At 39.4% G+C, this 12596-nt stretch overlaps 1 protein-coding gene across 2 annotated transcripts in view; it reads left to right on the top strand.

Moving 5' to 3' along the window:
• Positions 1 to 1490: 1490 nt before the first annotated feature.
• The window catches only part of LOC127005843 (low-density lipoprotein receptor-related protein 2-like), a 42686-nt gene continuing 31580 nt past the window's right edge, over positions 1491 to 12596 (top strand). For both annotated transcript variants that reach the window (XM_050875034.1, XM_050875033.1), the window contains exons 1-19: positions 1491 to 1770; positions 1886 to 2011; positions 3250 to 3381; positions 3569 to 3799; positions 4295 to 4534; positions 4701 to 4817; positions 5122 to 5306; positions 5484 to 5600; positions 6465 to 6697; positions 7002 to 7207; positions 7537 to 7734; positions 7995 to 8141; positions 8259 to 8468; positions 8654 to 8849; positions 9280 to 9533; positions 9694 to 10739; positions 10921 to 11057; positions 11338 to 11518; positions 12303 to 12492. In XM_050875034.1, coding sequence (XP_050730991.1) covers positions 1542 to 1770; positions 1886 to 2011; positions 3250 to 3381; positions 3569 to 3799; positions 4295 to 4534; positions 4701 to 4817; positions 5122 to 5306; positions 5484 to 5600; positions 6465 to 6697; positions 7002 to 7207; positions 7537 to 7734; positions 7995 to 8141; positions 8259 to 8468; positions 8654 to 8849; positions 9280 to 9533; positions 9694 to 10739; positions 10921 to 11057; positions 11338 to 11518; positions 12303 to 12492 — 4375 coding nt within the window. In that variant the 5' untranslated portion in view covers positions 1491 to 1541. The remainder of the gene's footprint in view (positions 1771 to 1885; positions 2012 to 3249; positions 3382 to 3568; positions 3800 to 4294; positions 4535 to 4700; positions 4818 to 5121; positions 5307 to 5483; positions 5601 to 6464; positions 6698 to 7001; positions 7208 to 7536; positions 7735 to 7994; positions 8142 to 8258; positions 8469 to 8653; positions 8850 to 9279; positions 9534 to 9693; positions 10740 to 10920; positions 11058 to 11337; positions 11519 to 12302; positions 12493 to 12596) is intronic.

Below are 12596 nucleotides of genomic sequence, written 5' to 3'. Positions count from 1 at the left end.
ATCCATTCTCCTTCTCCAGCTTAATATTTTAGGTGTCATTTCTACACACTATATTCAGTCATTCATCATCTGACTCTTGATAACTTTTCCCTCGTCACAGACAACGGGTAATGATTTTGAAGGGGGTGAGAGCAGAGCCTCATTGTATTTATCCAATAAAATTCGGAGCGACTTTACAGCGTGCGTGACGTCTCGTGACGGTCTTGGTTGACTTATGAAACCAGTCTTCCTGCCTGACAACTCGGGCTGCAGTAGAGGAAGTGGGCTGCAGAGGGCAAGAGGTGGCGCTTAACACACACACACACACACACACACACACACACATCCGGTCCCCTTTTGACCCTCCCACCACTCCGCCATCGCCACAGACTCAACGTGTTTCTCACGGTCCACAGCCCTTGACCAGTGCAAAACATCCAGGCTGAAAGAACGAATAAGTTGGAAAGATGGAAAGTTTCGTTTAGTCGGCGCAACATCTGTGGTCATATGCCGGAGAGAGACAGAAGGGGAAGGAATTATAGGAGAAGGGAACAGATCCCAGGAGACGGGACACAACCCCCGATTAATACCTGGTACTCATTCACTGCTGGGTGGACAGGGGCGTAGGGTATCGGAAAAGCCGCCCAAATTTTTCCACTCCGCCCGGGAATCGCACCCGGGCTCTCTCGGTTGTGAAACGAAGAAAACCACCGATAATTTATACCGAACATTATTGTAGCTCTTTTCTACTTTTAATCATACCTTCTGTTTTTACTTTCATTGACTCTCAAATATAAGACCTCTGTTACCGCACGCAGGATAATCTCTGTGCTTATAGTTGTTCTATAGCATTGTTGCGTATTTAGCAGGATGTTTTTATTGTTGTGTCTTTCTTGGGAAGGACATTATGTTTCCGTGGCGGCGCGGTTCACGTGTGTTGTGATCAAGTGGGTTCAGGTGTTACCGAGCCCTTTACATAAGCTGAGGTGGTGACGTCATGAGCGAGGCGGTGCTGCAGTAGGGGCGCGGGGCAGGGGAAGGGGGGGGGGTACTTGGCGCTGCCCGAGGCTTGTTTGCATGGATTATACAATGTGTGTGTGTGTGTGTGTGTGAGAGAGAGAGAGAGAGAGAGAGAGAGAGAGAACGACCGAAATGTTCTAAAATCATGATCACCAGACAAGCTGCAGCCATTTCTCCCACTCAGCTTTCTGAAACATGTTTGGCAGTTTTATTTCTTTATAAGTAACTATATTAGCAGCTCTACTGTCAGTGGTGCTATAAATATATGTATGAATCAATTTACAGTTACAAAAAAGGGGGAAAAGCGTTAGCCGGAGTTTAGTTTCGAAGCTTTGAACCTCGACTGGAATCTGTTTTCGTTGACCGCCATTTCAAAACAGTGTTCGCTCTGTTCTTCTGATAGCAATTGCCTCCCTCGCCCGGCCAGGCCTCGTCATTTCCTTGGTATGTAGTATTTTTCCTCTGTCTTAAGTCGGTGCGTGTTCTCGGTCTGTTGTCTGGCGTGTAGCTGCTTCGTGACGGCGCAAGAAACGATTAAACACATGACAAACAATCTGAGGTTGTTTTCTAGAGAGCTCCGAGCGATGAACGCAGTAGTAGACATGCGCCTTCACAATCTCTCCTCTCAGGTCATCAGGCGAAGGAATATCAGTGGCACTAAACAGCTCCCGATCCTTCTGTTTGTTTTGGCAGTACAAATATCAGGTTCCCAAACTGCATCTCTGCCTCCCTTTTTTGGGCGGATCCTGACTGCACTGTACAGTCACGGAGGTAGAGTCTCCCCTTTATCGAAAACTATTATTGCATTTTACTTTTATTTTTTTATTATTTTACATTATTATTACTTTATTACACCGTCACTATAACAATACTTTTTTTTCCACAGGGGGCGGCAGGGCCTCGTGTACGGCTGCGGAGTTCAAGTGTAACAATGGCAGGTGCATCCCGAGGAAGTGGGTGTGTGACTACCAGAAGGACTGCCAGGACGGCGAGGACGAGCAGCAGTCTTGTCGTGAGTGTTCATTAACCTTCATTAGACCACAGCGTCCTCTTAGTAGTTTTTCCTTTAATGTGTGTGTGTGTGTGTGTGTGTGTGTGTGTGTGTGTGTGTGTGTGTGTGTGTGTGTGTGTGTTTCATTGTTAGGTTAGCTATGACGGAGAGGAGCTAATGGTAATCAATCAGCCCTAAGTGCCCCTTTTTTTAATGCTAGGTTAAAATGCACGCATGCTAGAGTAATAATGAATAACAACAAAGGAAGACTCAACGTTGTTAGTTTGTCTCTTTAAAAAGGATCTTAAATCAATCGAGTACATGATGGTGATGTTTTGGGGTTGTTGTTGGTACCTTCGAACACATGGCGAGGAACCAACAGCAAGAACAGTATCTACAAAGGAGGACAAATAGAAAGTTCCATTAATGAGGATTGCATACATATATGCGTTTGTTGAGTATATGATAGTGATGGCTGTTTCAGGGTATGGTTGGTTAGGTTAAGGGGGAACTAATGGTATGTAGCTGTCAATAAGGAGGTCCCTATTTAGATAAATTATTTCTTATTGGTTGAAGGATATATGAATTTATTGAGAATCCAGTTTACAGTGCGTTTCTTGCTATGGTTGAGGGTAGAATAAGACAAATGACGGGATGGATCTGGTTTTAGAGGCAGTAACAGAAGTGGGAAAAAGAAGGCAAAGAAGGAGAAAACACTTATGGATATCCAATTTCAAGATTTAGTACCTTTTTACATTTACTTTCAAGTTTATCAATCAGTGCACAATTTCATCACTCTTTATTGAAAAAGATAATGCATACTATCACAGGAAGCCTGACCCCAAGTGACTAACTCTCCAAAGGGGTTTAAGTTGTGCCAGAGGAGTGTGGGGTACTCCAGGGCAGATGTGTTTGGGCTCCTTTTGATTACAGGGTCGTACCATCCTATCTTATCCCCTTGATCTCACCTATTGCGAACCCATTTATACACGGTGGTCAGTGGATATCAGTTAACAAAAAGGAAATCGCTTTGGCTGAGAAATGCTAGTGTTTTGTACCTTGAGCTTGATGATGTTAAAACTATTATGAACCTGCACAGCCTGCAGGACTTTCAATCCAAATGCAATGTTTTATAGTTTTACTGAAATGGTTGAAAGGGTTGCAGCAAATATAGGCCTATATTTGAGACCATTTTCTTAACATTTGCAGTTGTCATAATATTTAATTGCTAAAATGTTTCTTTTTTTCCCACTCTGCAGCCCCTCCAGAGTGTGAGGACGAGCAGTTTTCATGCAATGAATACAAGTGGAATCATACTTACTGCATACCCATCTATCAACGTTGTGACAAGATAGAAGACTGCAGCGATAAGTCAGATGAGAGTGGATGCTGTAAGGATCACCAGCTTTTAATTACTTATCTCACCTGAACTTGCTAATCTCTTAGCTATATTATATAGTTCTTTAACTTGATATGTTTATTATAAATATATTTTTCAATGTTCCATTCAAATTACACATTGATATTGTTTGAGTTATTAACTTCAAATAGTGATACTTCATATATTTCTCTTATCAGCTTACAGAGCCTGTCTGTCAGAGGATCACAGTTGTGGCTCAGGACTGTGCATCCCACCCACAAGAAAGTGTGATGGTTATTTTGACTGTCGAGATGAGTCAGATGAGACTGGCTGCAATATGACCTCATGTACAAAAGACAAATTTCGTTGTGTAGAAAAATGTATAGAAAAATCTCAGAAGTGTGATCACAAAAGAGATTGTGATGATAATTCTGATGAAAACGATTGTGGTAAGTTCCTTTTGTCTGTGACTATTTCAACTTCTTGTGACAAATAAGAGGAAGCTGATGATACTCAGAAACCATTTTATTGTAGTGGTTCTCAACATTTTTGAGCTCATGACACATTCACATTCAAAAACTCCAATTAAATGGTGCAGATATTTTGGAATGTGGTAATGAGGCACAAATTATTTTTTCTCGGGTATTTAGAAAAAGATTAAATCTGTTATGTATGTACTGCAGTTTAGAGTTGCACTTATAGGATATGAAAGGCCAATAGTATATTTTAATGAAATAGAACATTCAAGGAATGGTGGCCTACATCAAATGTAAAATGTGCTGCATGGACTAAAGTGGAAAGTGTGGAGAGGCTCAGTAGTTATGAACAATTGTTCCCTTCCATAATTTTCTGCTAATGAAGGTCAGCATCTGATTTTATTTTAATCTTCATACACTTTGTTATCAGTATCTGGACAGGCCACATTTTCTATTTTCTTTTTGCAGATTTTCCTGCATGTCACGAAGATCAGTTCAGGTGTGCCAACGCACTGTGCATCCCTCGCCGCTGGCACTGTGATGGCCACAGTGACTGTCCTGATGGCTCAGATGAACAAAACTGTACAGCCATTGCTTGTCCAGACTCAAAATTCTTGTGCACTCAGGAAAACCGTTGTATTGAGAAGACAAAGCTTTGTGATGGCAAGAAAGACTGCAGTGATGCTTCAGATGAAGATACAAAGTGTTGTAAGGCCCACTTACTTTTTCTTGTTTCTGTAATTATGGCTTGCCCTGTCTGCAGATATAGGGTGATAGATTGATAAATAGATATTGATGTCTAACTAATAGTAGGCTATTTATATTTTCATTAGAGAATAGTAATTATAGGTTTTAATTGCTGTTTGCTTTGCAGCTACAGAACAGTGTTCAAGTCTCGGGTGTGAGTATGCCTGCATTAAGTCCCTTGGCGGAGGCGAGTGCACCTGTCCAAACGGCAAACAAGTGTCGAATGATACGAGGACATGCATTGGTGTGTTATCTTTTCAATATTAATACAGCTAATAGTAATAAGAGAATTGAATACAATTAATAGAATGTATCATATTTCACCATTCATCCAATATATCCCTCTCTATTTTTCATTTCACATTGTTGTGGCTCATTGATTTCTCAGTTATTCCTGCAGTAGCTGGCCTGTTTCAAGTAACATTCACTACAAGTAAAATTAATAAAGAGAAAATTGTGTTTTCTGAAAGCATGTTTTATGATGATCAAATGATATTGTATTATGTTTTTATTAGAACAAGATCTTATATATTATTCCTTGTTCACAGACAAAAATGAATGTGAGGAATGGGGTCACTGTGACCAGCTATGTAAGAACACAGACGGCTCCTTCAAGTGCATGTGTGTGGAGGGCTTCCAGCTTGAGGGTGGGACACGCTGCAGAGCCATTGTCAGAAGTGGCAAGCACCACGAAATGATGCTGTACTTTACTTTCCACGACAAAATCTTGAAGGTGGTGCAAGGAGCATTGTTACATACGTTTATAATTTAATTAAGTCTGTTGTTTGGTTTATGCATACATTGATTTCCTTGAAATTTGTTTAAAAGGTAAAATTTGCTTTATTTTTTACTCAAAATGATTACTTTGTTTTTTGTAAATTATTTTAGAGTTATAATGGTCCTCTTCCAGATTGGTGACTCATATGGGAGCACTCCTGAAGTGGTGACCAATGCAACATCAGCCTCAGGTTTAGACTATCATTTCAAGAGAGATCTCCTCTACTGGTCAGATATTGAGACAAGAAAAGTAAGTATTACAGGTTAAGAATCCTTTATCCAAATTTCCAAAATCCAAAATCCTCCAAAATCTGAAAGTTTTTTTAATGCTGACATGATGCATCACAAATGGAAAATTCCACAAAGTGATTGGAAGGTTCCACCACGTACAGCTGTCATGTGTGTGGTTGCCAGGTCCGAGGTTTACCCGCCCAATTGGGAGGGTAAACCTACTGCGTCGACACCTTGGTCGTAAAAACATCTGCCCACCACCACAGCAGGTTTTGGGCGGCTTTTGAAACGGGATTGGGCGGGAACACAGTCCACAACCTGGCAACTCTGGTGCTGCTATGCATTAGTTTGTTGTCAGCAGTTGTCAAAGTAACGCCTTCACTTGTTGTTGTGTGCTATGTGGTGTAAAGATATTGCTGAAAATGTCAATAGGGCCTGCATATTCCGAAATCCAAAAAAATCAGAAATCCTTAACATTCTCGGTCCCAGGAATTTCGGATGAGCTATTCTCAACCTGTATTTATATTTCTGTAAGTCATTGACAACTATATTTGCAGATATATTTTTTGCATAAATAAATATTTTTCAGTTCACCACCCAGTCTAAAACATGCAGTAGTAGACAAATTTGGGACTAGTATACCTCTACATATATTTTCTTTAAATCTTATTTAAAAGTACAGTTCCAGTATACATACCAAACATATTTCACCTTAACATGGCAAAGCTTGGTGTTTTGCATTTTAATTAATGGAGTATAAGACTGGAAGAGATGGAGTGGAGTGCAGTGGTCTAGTGGGTAAGAGCATCAAGCTGTGGAAGTTAAGATCCAGGGTGAATCAGTTCTTGTTGTTTTTGTTATGCTAATAATGTGGTGTTTTCAGGTCTATTCCCAAAGACTACAAGGGTCAGGCAGCTCTGTTGAGACCACCTTGACTCTGCCAGGCTCCCTCACACCTGGGGCAGTTGCTGTTGATTGGGTTGGTGATAAGCTCTATGTAGTTGATGTCTTGGGCCAGAAGATTGATGTCTTTGAAATAATGGGCCGCTACCATGCCATCGTCTTGTCAAACAACATCACTGAACCTCAAGATATTGGACTTGATCCTACTGTTGGGTATGATTCTGTCCTATAATTGTCTAGAATACACTGAATTTAAATGCAGTTGTATTTTCCCTGGTTTATTGTGCAACATCAAACATAAGTTAGATTAGTAAAAATGTGATATGACACATTTGCAATGATTTTAGGTTGTGTTGAATTCCTTATAATAACTACGTGTATTTCTGATAAAGTTTGATGCATATCAGTAATTGGGGGAAGGGGAGAGAATTTTGAACCACATAAAAATTATGTATATATAATATAACTTCAAGAGCACTACATGAATGTGTATATGTCACACTTTTTTCCCCTCTAGCCTCATGTTTGTGGCCGACACAGACCGAATCATTCGTGCCAACATGGATGGAACAAATCTGCAGGAGTTAATTAAGGATGTCATCTATAAGGCCTCGGGTATTGCTGTAGATATTATTAGCAAAAGAGTTTTCTGGTGTGATTCTCTGCTGGATTACATTGAAACAGTGACTTACGACGGGAAAGGAAGGACTGCTGTTATTCGAGGTAAGTAGTTTGTAAATTTGAAGTGCCACATGCATCTTATGTAATTGAAAAGTCTAATAAATTTCTTTTTAGTAGTAGCTGAGCAGCACTTCATGGCCTCATAATATTTGCAAACACACTTATAATTTTGACACTGACATATTCAGAAAATAAAAGCCATACATACTCATATTTTAATACATAAGGAGAAATAAAAGAAGGTCATTATAGTTGCTTTATTGACATCCTTTATCAGTCATTATCACTATTCTAACATTCGTGGAAGAAGCTCAGTATTCCTGAATTTTCATTGGCCATAGCTTGTCCTGTTAATCTTTTTTTTTCTGCAGGATCAACTAATGTTCCAGCTCCTAATCGCTTGACAATGTTTGAAAGCGACATATACTGGACTGATAGCACTCGCCAAGGAGTCATTCGTGTGGACAAGTTCAATGGTCCCAAAACTATCCATGCAGTGTACAGAGATACTGCAAAGACACAGGACCCAAAGGCAATCAAAGCAGTTCATACCTTAATGCAGCCTCCAAGTTAGTTCCTGTAGATTTATATTTATTTGATATTAAGAAGTCACAAAGTTGAAAAAAGTCATGCATATATTTTAATGTCCATGAAGGTTATGATTCTTCTACTATAATGAAATAGTTCTGTTCCTCCTTTGTCCATTAAGGGGACAGGCAGTGTATAAGTGTGTACCTGTTGTGTTGATTTTTATCCACTACCTATTACTCTTATCATTTGTGAACAGGTCTTACATATAGAAAGGGTACATAATGCAGTTTATTTCCAGAACCCAATCCTTGCACAACCGCCAGTGGCAAGGGTAATGGTGGCTGTGATCACATGTGCATCGTGACACACGGATCAGCGAACCTTGGCTTCCGGTGTGCCTGTGACATTGGGTATAGGTTGAATGAAGACGAGAAGACGTGCTCAAGTTAGTATGAAATCTAAAAGTAGTTGTTGCCACATGATGTCTGTTTCTTATTTTTACTGTTCCCAATAACGAATTTTTTGTAAGTGTGTATCATTTATATTTTTGTTTTTCTTCCAGTGGTCACAGAGTTCCTCATGTATTCACAACAGAGGTTCATCAAGGGTCAAGTTTTGAATCCAGTGTCAGAAAATTTCAATGATGCAATCAATCCTATTGTGTCAAAAGCTGGAAGATTTGTTGGACTTGATTTTGATTATCGGAATGATTATATTTATTACTCTGATGTGAGCTTGGATGTTATATACAGAGTTAAAAGAAAAGGAACTGGTAAGTACACAAACAACTAAAAGCCTCGTTTTTATATTCTGTAAATGTTTGAGTGTAGAATGCCTTTCCAATATATGCTGCATAGAAACAAAAGTTGTCACCATATTACTGTGATTTAGAAATGATGACATCTCAGTTTTCAGCAGAATGCCATTCTGAAATAAGCTTTTTGCATTTATATACAGGCCGTGAAAACTTGCTAGCATCTCAAAATGAAGGAGTTGAAGGCCTGGCACTTGACTGGGTCTCCAAGAACCTGTACTACATTGACAGCCGCAAGGGGACCCTCAACGTCCTTTATACTGAGAACCCAAGCTTCAGGAAGGTCCTGTTGACTGATCTCAAGCGTCCGAGAGCAATTGTTGTTCATCCTAACAGAGGGTTTGTATGAAAAGTTTTGTATCATCATCATCATCATCATTTTTTTCAATCACTTATTGTTCACCCCAACAGAGGATTCATCATCATTTTTTCAGTAACCTGCCAAAGTGATGTTTTATTACAGATACAGATCCACCATTTACTAAATAAAAAATCATGTCAAGCATTTAATTGGATGGATATGTAATATGCATATGAATTAATTATTTGTTAATGTTTTTTTTAGCATCCTATGACACAGAGTAACATATTCAAAATCTTAAATGTATTGTTCATTCAACTTACTGTGCTATAATGATTTGTGTATGGGTTGCCCTTGAATGTCATACATTATGTTTACATTGTTTTTTGTGATGTTTTCACACTTACATGTAAACCATCCTCCTTGTATGTATGTTTGTACGTCTCATTAATATATATTTTTTTTCAGGTATGTCTTTTATTCCGAGTGGGACCGCCCAGCTAATATCAGCCGTGCCTTTCTTGATGGAAGCAATGTCATGGTATTTCGTAATGTACTTCTTGGCTGGCCAAATGGTCTCTCCATAGACTATCTCACCGACCGTATCTATTGGTGTGATGCTCTGCTAGACCATGTGCAGCATGCTAACCTAGATGGCACGGATGTACAGACTATCAGCTCGCAGAGTATTAGGCATCCCTTCTCCCTTGTCATTTACAATGGTTAGTACTACTTAAACTTTTGAATTGTCTGGAAAAAATATTTTGAGTGTTATATTCAAACATATACAATGCATATGTGATATTTCTTTTGTGTATACATATGTAATGTTGAGAACTGAATATAATATATTGTTCATTCTCCTCTCATTTACTTTTCCAGACTGGCTCTATGTGACAGATTGGCGCAGGGATGCAATTTTACGAATGAACAAAACAGATGGTTCTCAAGAAAAAGTTGTTGCAGAAGTTGCTGAAAGTAATCGCCTGTATGGTATTCGTATCTATAGCTTCAAGGCCCAGGAGATTCAAGCAGGACATCCATGTGGAATTTCCAATACATGCCAGAAATTCTGCTTCCCAATTCCTGGTGAGGAACTTGGAAAGCTACAAGCTAAATGTGACTGTCCTATTGGAGAAAAATTAAATGCCGATGAGATGACTTGTGCTGCTGATCCTGATGCTGAGCCTGTAGAAGTCTCGTGTGCACCCTGGGACTTCACATGTGCCAATGGTAGATGCATAGAAAAAACATGGGTCTGTGATGGGGATGATGACTGCCTTGATAATTCTGATGAGGAGCAGAATTGCACAGAAGCCACCTGTCGAGAAGAAGAGTTCCAGTGTGATTCTCGAAAGTGCATTCCCAGCACTTTTAGATGTGATTCAGATAATGACTGTGGAGACTTTTCTGATGAAACAGGCTGTGTGAATGTCACTTGTGAAGCTTCTTACTTCCAATGTGATAATGGCCGCTGTATACCTGTGAACTGGAAATGTGACTCTGAGAATGACTGTGGTGACAGCTCTGATGAAGGAGATTTTTGTGCCAACAAGACCTGTTCATATTTCCAATTTACTTGTCCCAGTACAGGAGCCTGCATACCCCAAGCCTGGGTATGTGATGGTGATAATGATTGCTATGATAATAAAGATGAAGAGGGTTGTCCACCTATTGCATGCACAGCAGCTCAGTTTAAATGCAACAACCAGAAACAGTGTATTCATGAATCATATAAATGTGATGGAATACCTGATTGTGATGATGCTTCTGATGAACTGGGATGTCCCACTGTTGGACCTGATGAATGTATGGAAGAAAATCAATTTAAGTGTGAGAGATCTGGTATCTGCATCCCCAAGAGCTGGAAATGTGATGGAAATGCCGACTGTGAAGATAATTCCGATGAGCCAGACACATGTGGACAGGTAAGTTCATAATGTACAAAAGTGACACAGTAAGGGAGCATTTCATACATTTCAATTTTTTTTTCACATTGATTGCTTTTAAGTATGTGCTCCTTGTGTGCCATCTGCTTGAGTAAATAGTGTATGTGCTTCACAGTTCTCAATAAATAGATATATATTACATAAAAGTTTTCTCTTTCAGGTGTCCTGCCCCAACACTGATTTCAAGTGTAAGAATTCTAAATGTATATTCCACGCCTGGTTATGTGATGGTGAGGACGACTGTGGCGACGGCTCTGATGAGGACAATGTGGAGGCGTGTGGGCGGCCAGTCTTTAGGTATAGGAAATACCTTTGATGAATCTTAGAATTGAACCTTATTTAAGTAAAATACATTCTCCTCCACTGTGGCACAGTTTATACAGATGCAGTGAGCATTCCTAAATTAACAATGTCAATTGAAAGTTCCTGATCTTAATAGTCATCTCTTGTCAAGGCTACTGATACAAATTGAGTTTTTTCATGTAAGTCCAGTAGATTTTTCATTTAGAAAATGCTTTTCAACAATAACTTCATAGCAAGCATTTTCATATTATCTCTGTTTTTATTTGTATTACAGATGCGAGTCTGGGAAGTGGATGTGTGAGGGAGTGTTGAACAGCTGCATTAACGTGAGCCAGGTCTGCGACAACAAAAGGGACTGTCCAAATGGAGCAGATGAAGGTCCTGGCTGTGCAGAACACAGCTGTGCTGGGGACAAGGCACTGGAGTGCTCTGTGAGATGTCTGCAAACTCCAAATGTAAGTATTTTCTATGTTCCCCACTTCCTCTTGATGATTTTTAAGCGTTTTCATCTGTATTACCACCATCAGTTTCCCATTCCCTGCCTGTACAGACAAGATGGTGGAAAAAGAATAGCATAAAAAAAAGAAAACATGATGGTTATTGAATTTTTTTTCTTTCATGTAGTTTATATTTTGAGTGCCTACTTTTCTCTTGGTGATAGAACTTTGAAATGTTTGTCAAGTTGGCAGGATGATAATATTGTTTTCCTCCTGAATTGCCTGGTGTGCACCATAAAACACAGCATTAAAACAATGCCCAAATGTTTGATTTCCACTACTGCAATGGTAGTGATGTTTAGTTTGAGCACTAGTTTTAATGTTCTTCATTTTTCTAATGTACTGCTTGGTAAATATAGTAATATCATGAATAGCAACCTGTCATTCCCACTGAAGAGAAAGGTGTACAGTCAGTGTATCCTGCTGTTCCTAACATAAGTTCAGAAACTTGGTGCCCCACAAAACATTTCAAGATGAAAGTAAGAAGCACACAAAGAAGAATGGAGAGAAAAAAAAAAAAAAAAAACTTGGTATAACATGGAGAGACATGGCAATCACATGTAGTATGGGCATATGGCATTCATGTTCCTGTCTAGACCAAAAGCCTCATCTGTACCTACACTCCTGAAGAGGACAGTGCACAAAGTTATTCTTATTTAGGAGCTGTTTGTTTATTGTGGTCAGAAGTTATGTGCTTGACACCTTAATATCATATATCTAATGCACTAAATATTTATTCAAGGGACGGGAGTGCATATGCAATGATGGTGAGAAGTTGGTGAATGGCAGTGCTACAGATTGTGAAGACATCAATGAGTGTGATCCCCCAGGCGTGTGCTCACAGAAATGTACCAATACAAAGGGGTCGTACATGTGTTCCTGCAATGCTGGATACATCTTGGATACAGATAAGAGAACCTGCAAAGCTACCAGTAAGCTCAATGTTTTAACACAACAATTTTTTCCTTTTGTCACTGGTCATGCTACTTATTTATATATAGCATCTCATTTCTGTTTATTTAAAAGATCGGGGTCA

This window comes from Eriocheir sinensis, chromosome 31 (genome assembly GCF_024679095.1).
Source record: "Eriocheir sinensis breed Jianghai 21 chromosome 31, ASM2467909v1, whole genome shotgun sequence".
Taxonomy (NCBI): domain Eukaryota; kingdom Metazoa; phylum Arthropoda; class Malacostraca; order Decapoda; family Varunidae; genus Eriocheir; species Eriocheir sinensis.
Note: the sequence above shows the minus strand (reverse complement) of the source record. Positions and strands in the feature narration are given on the sequence as shown.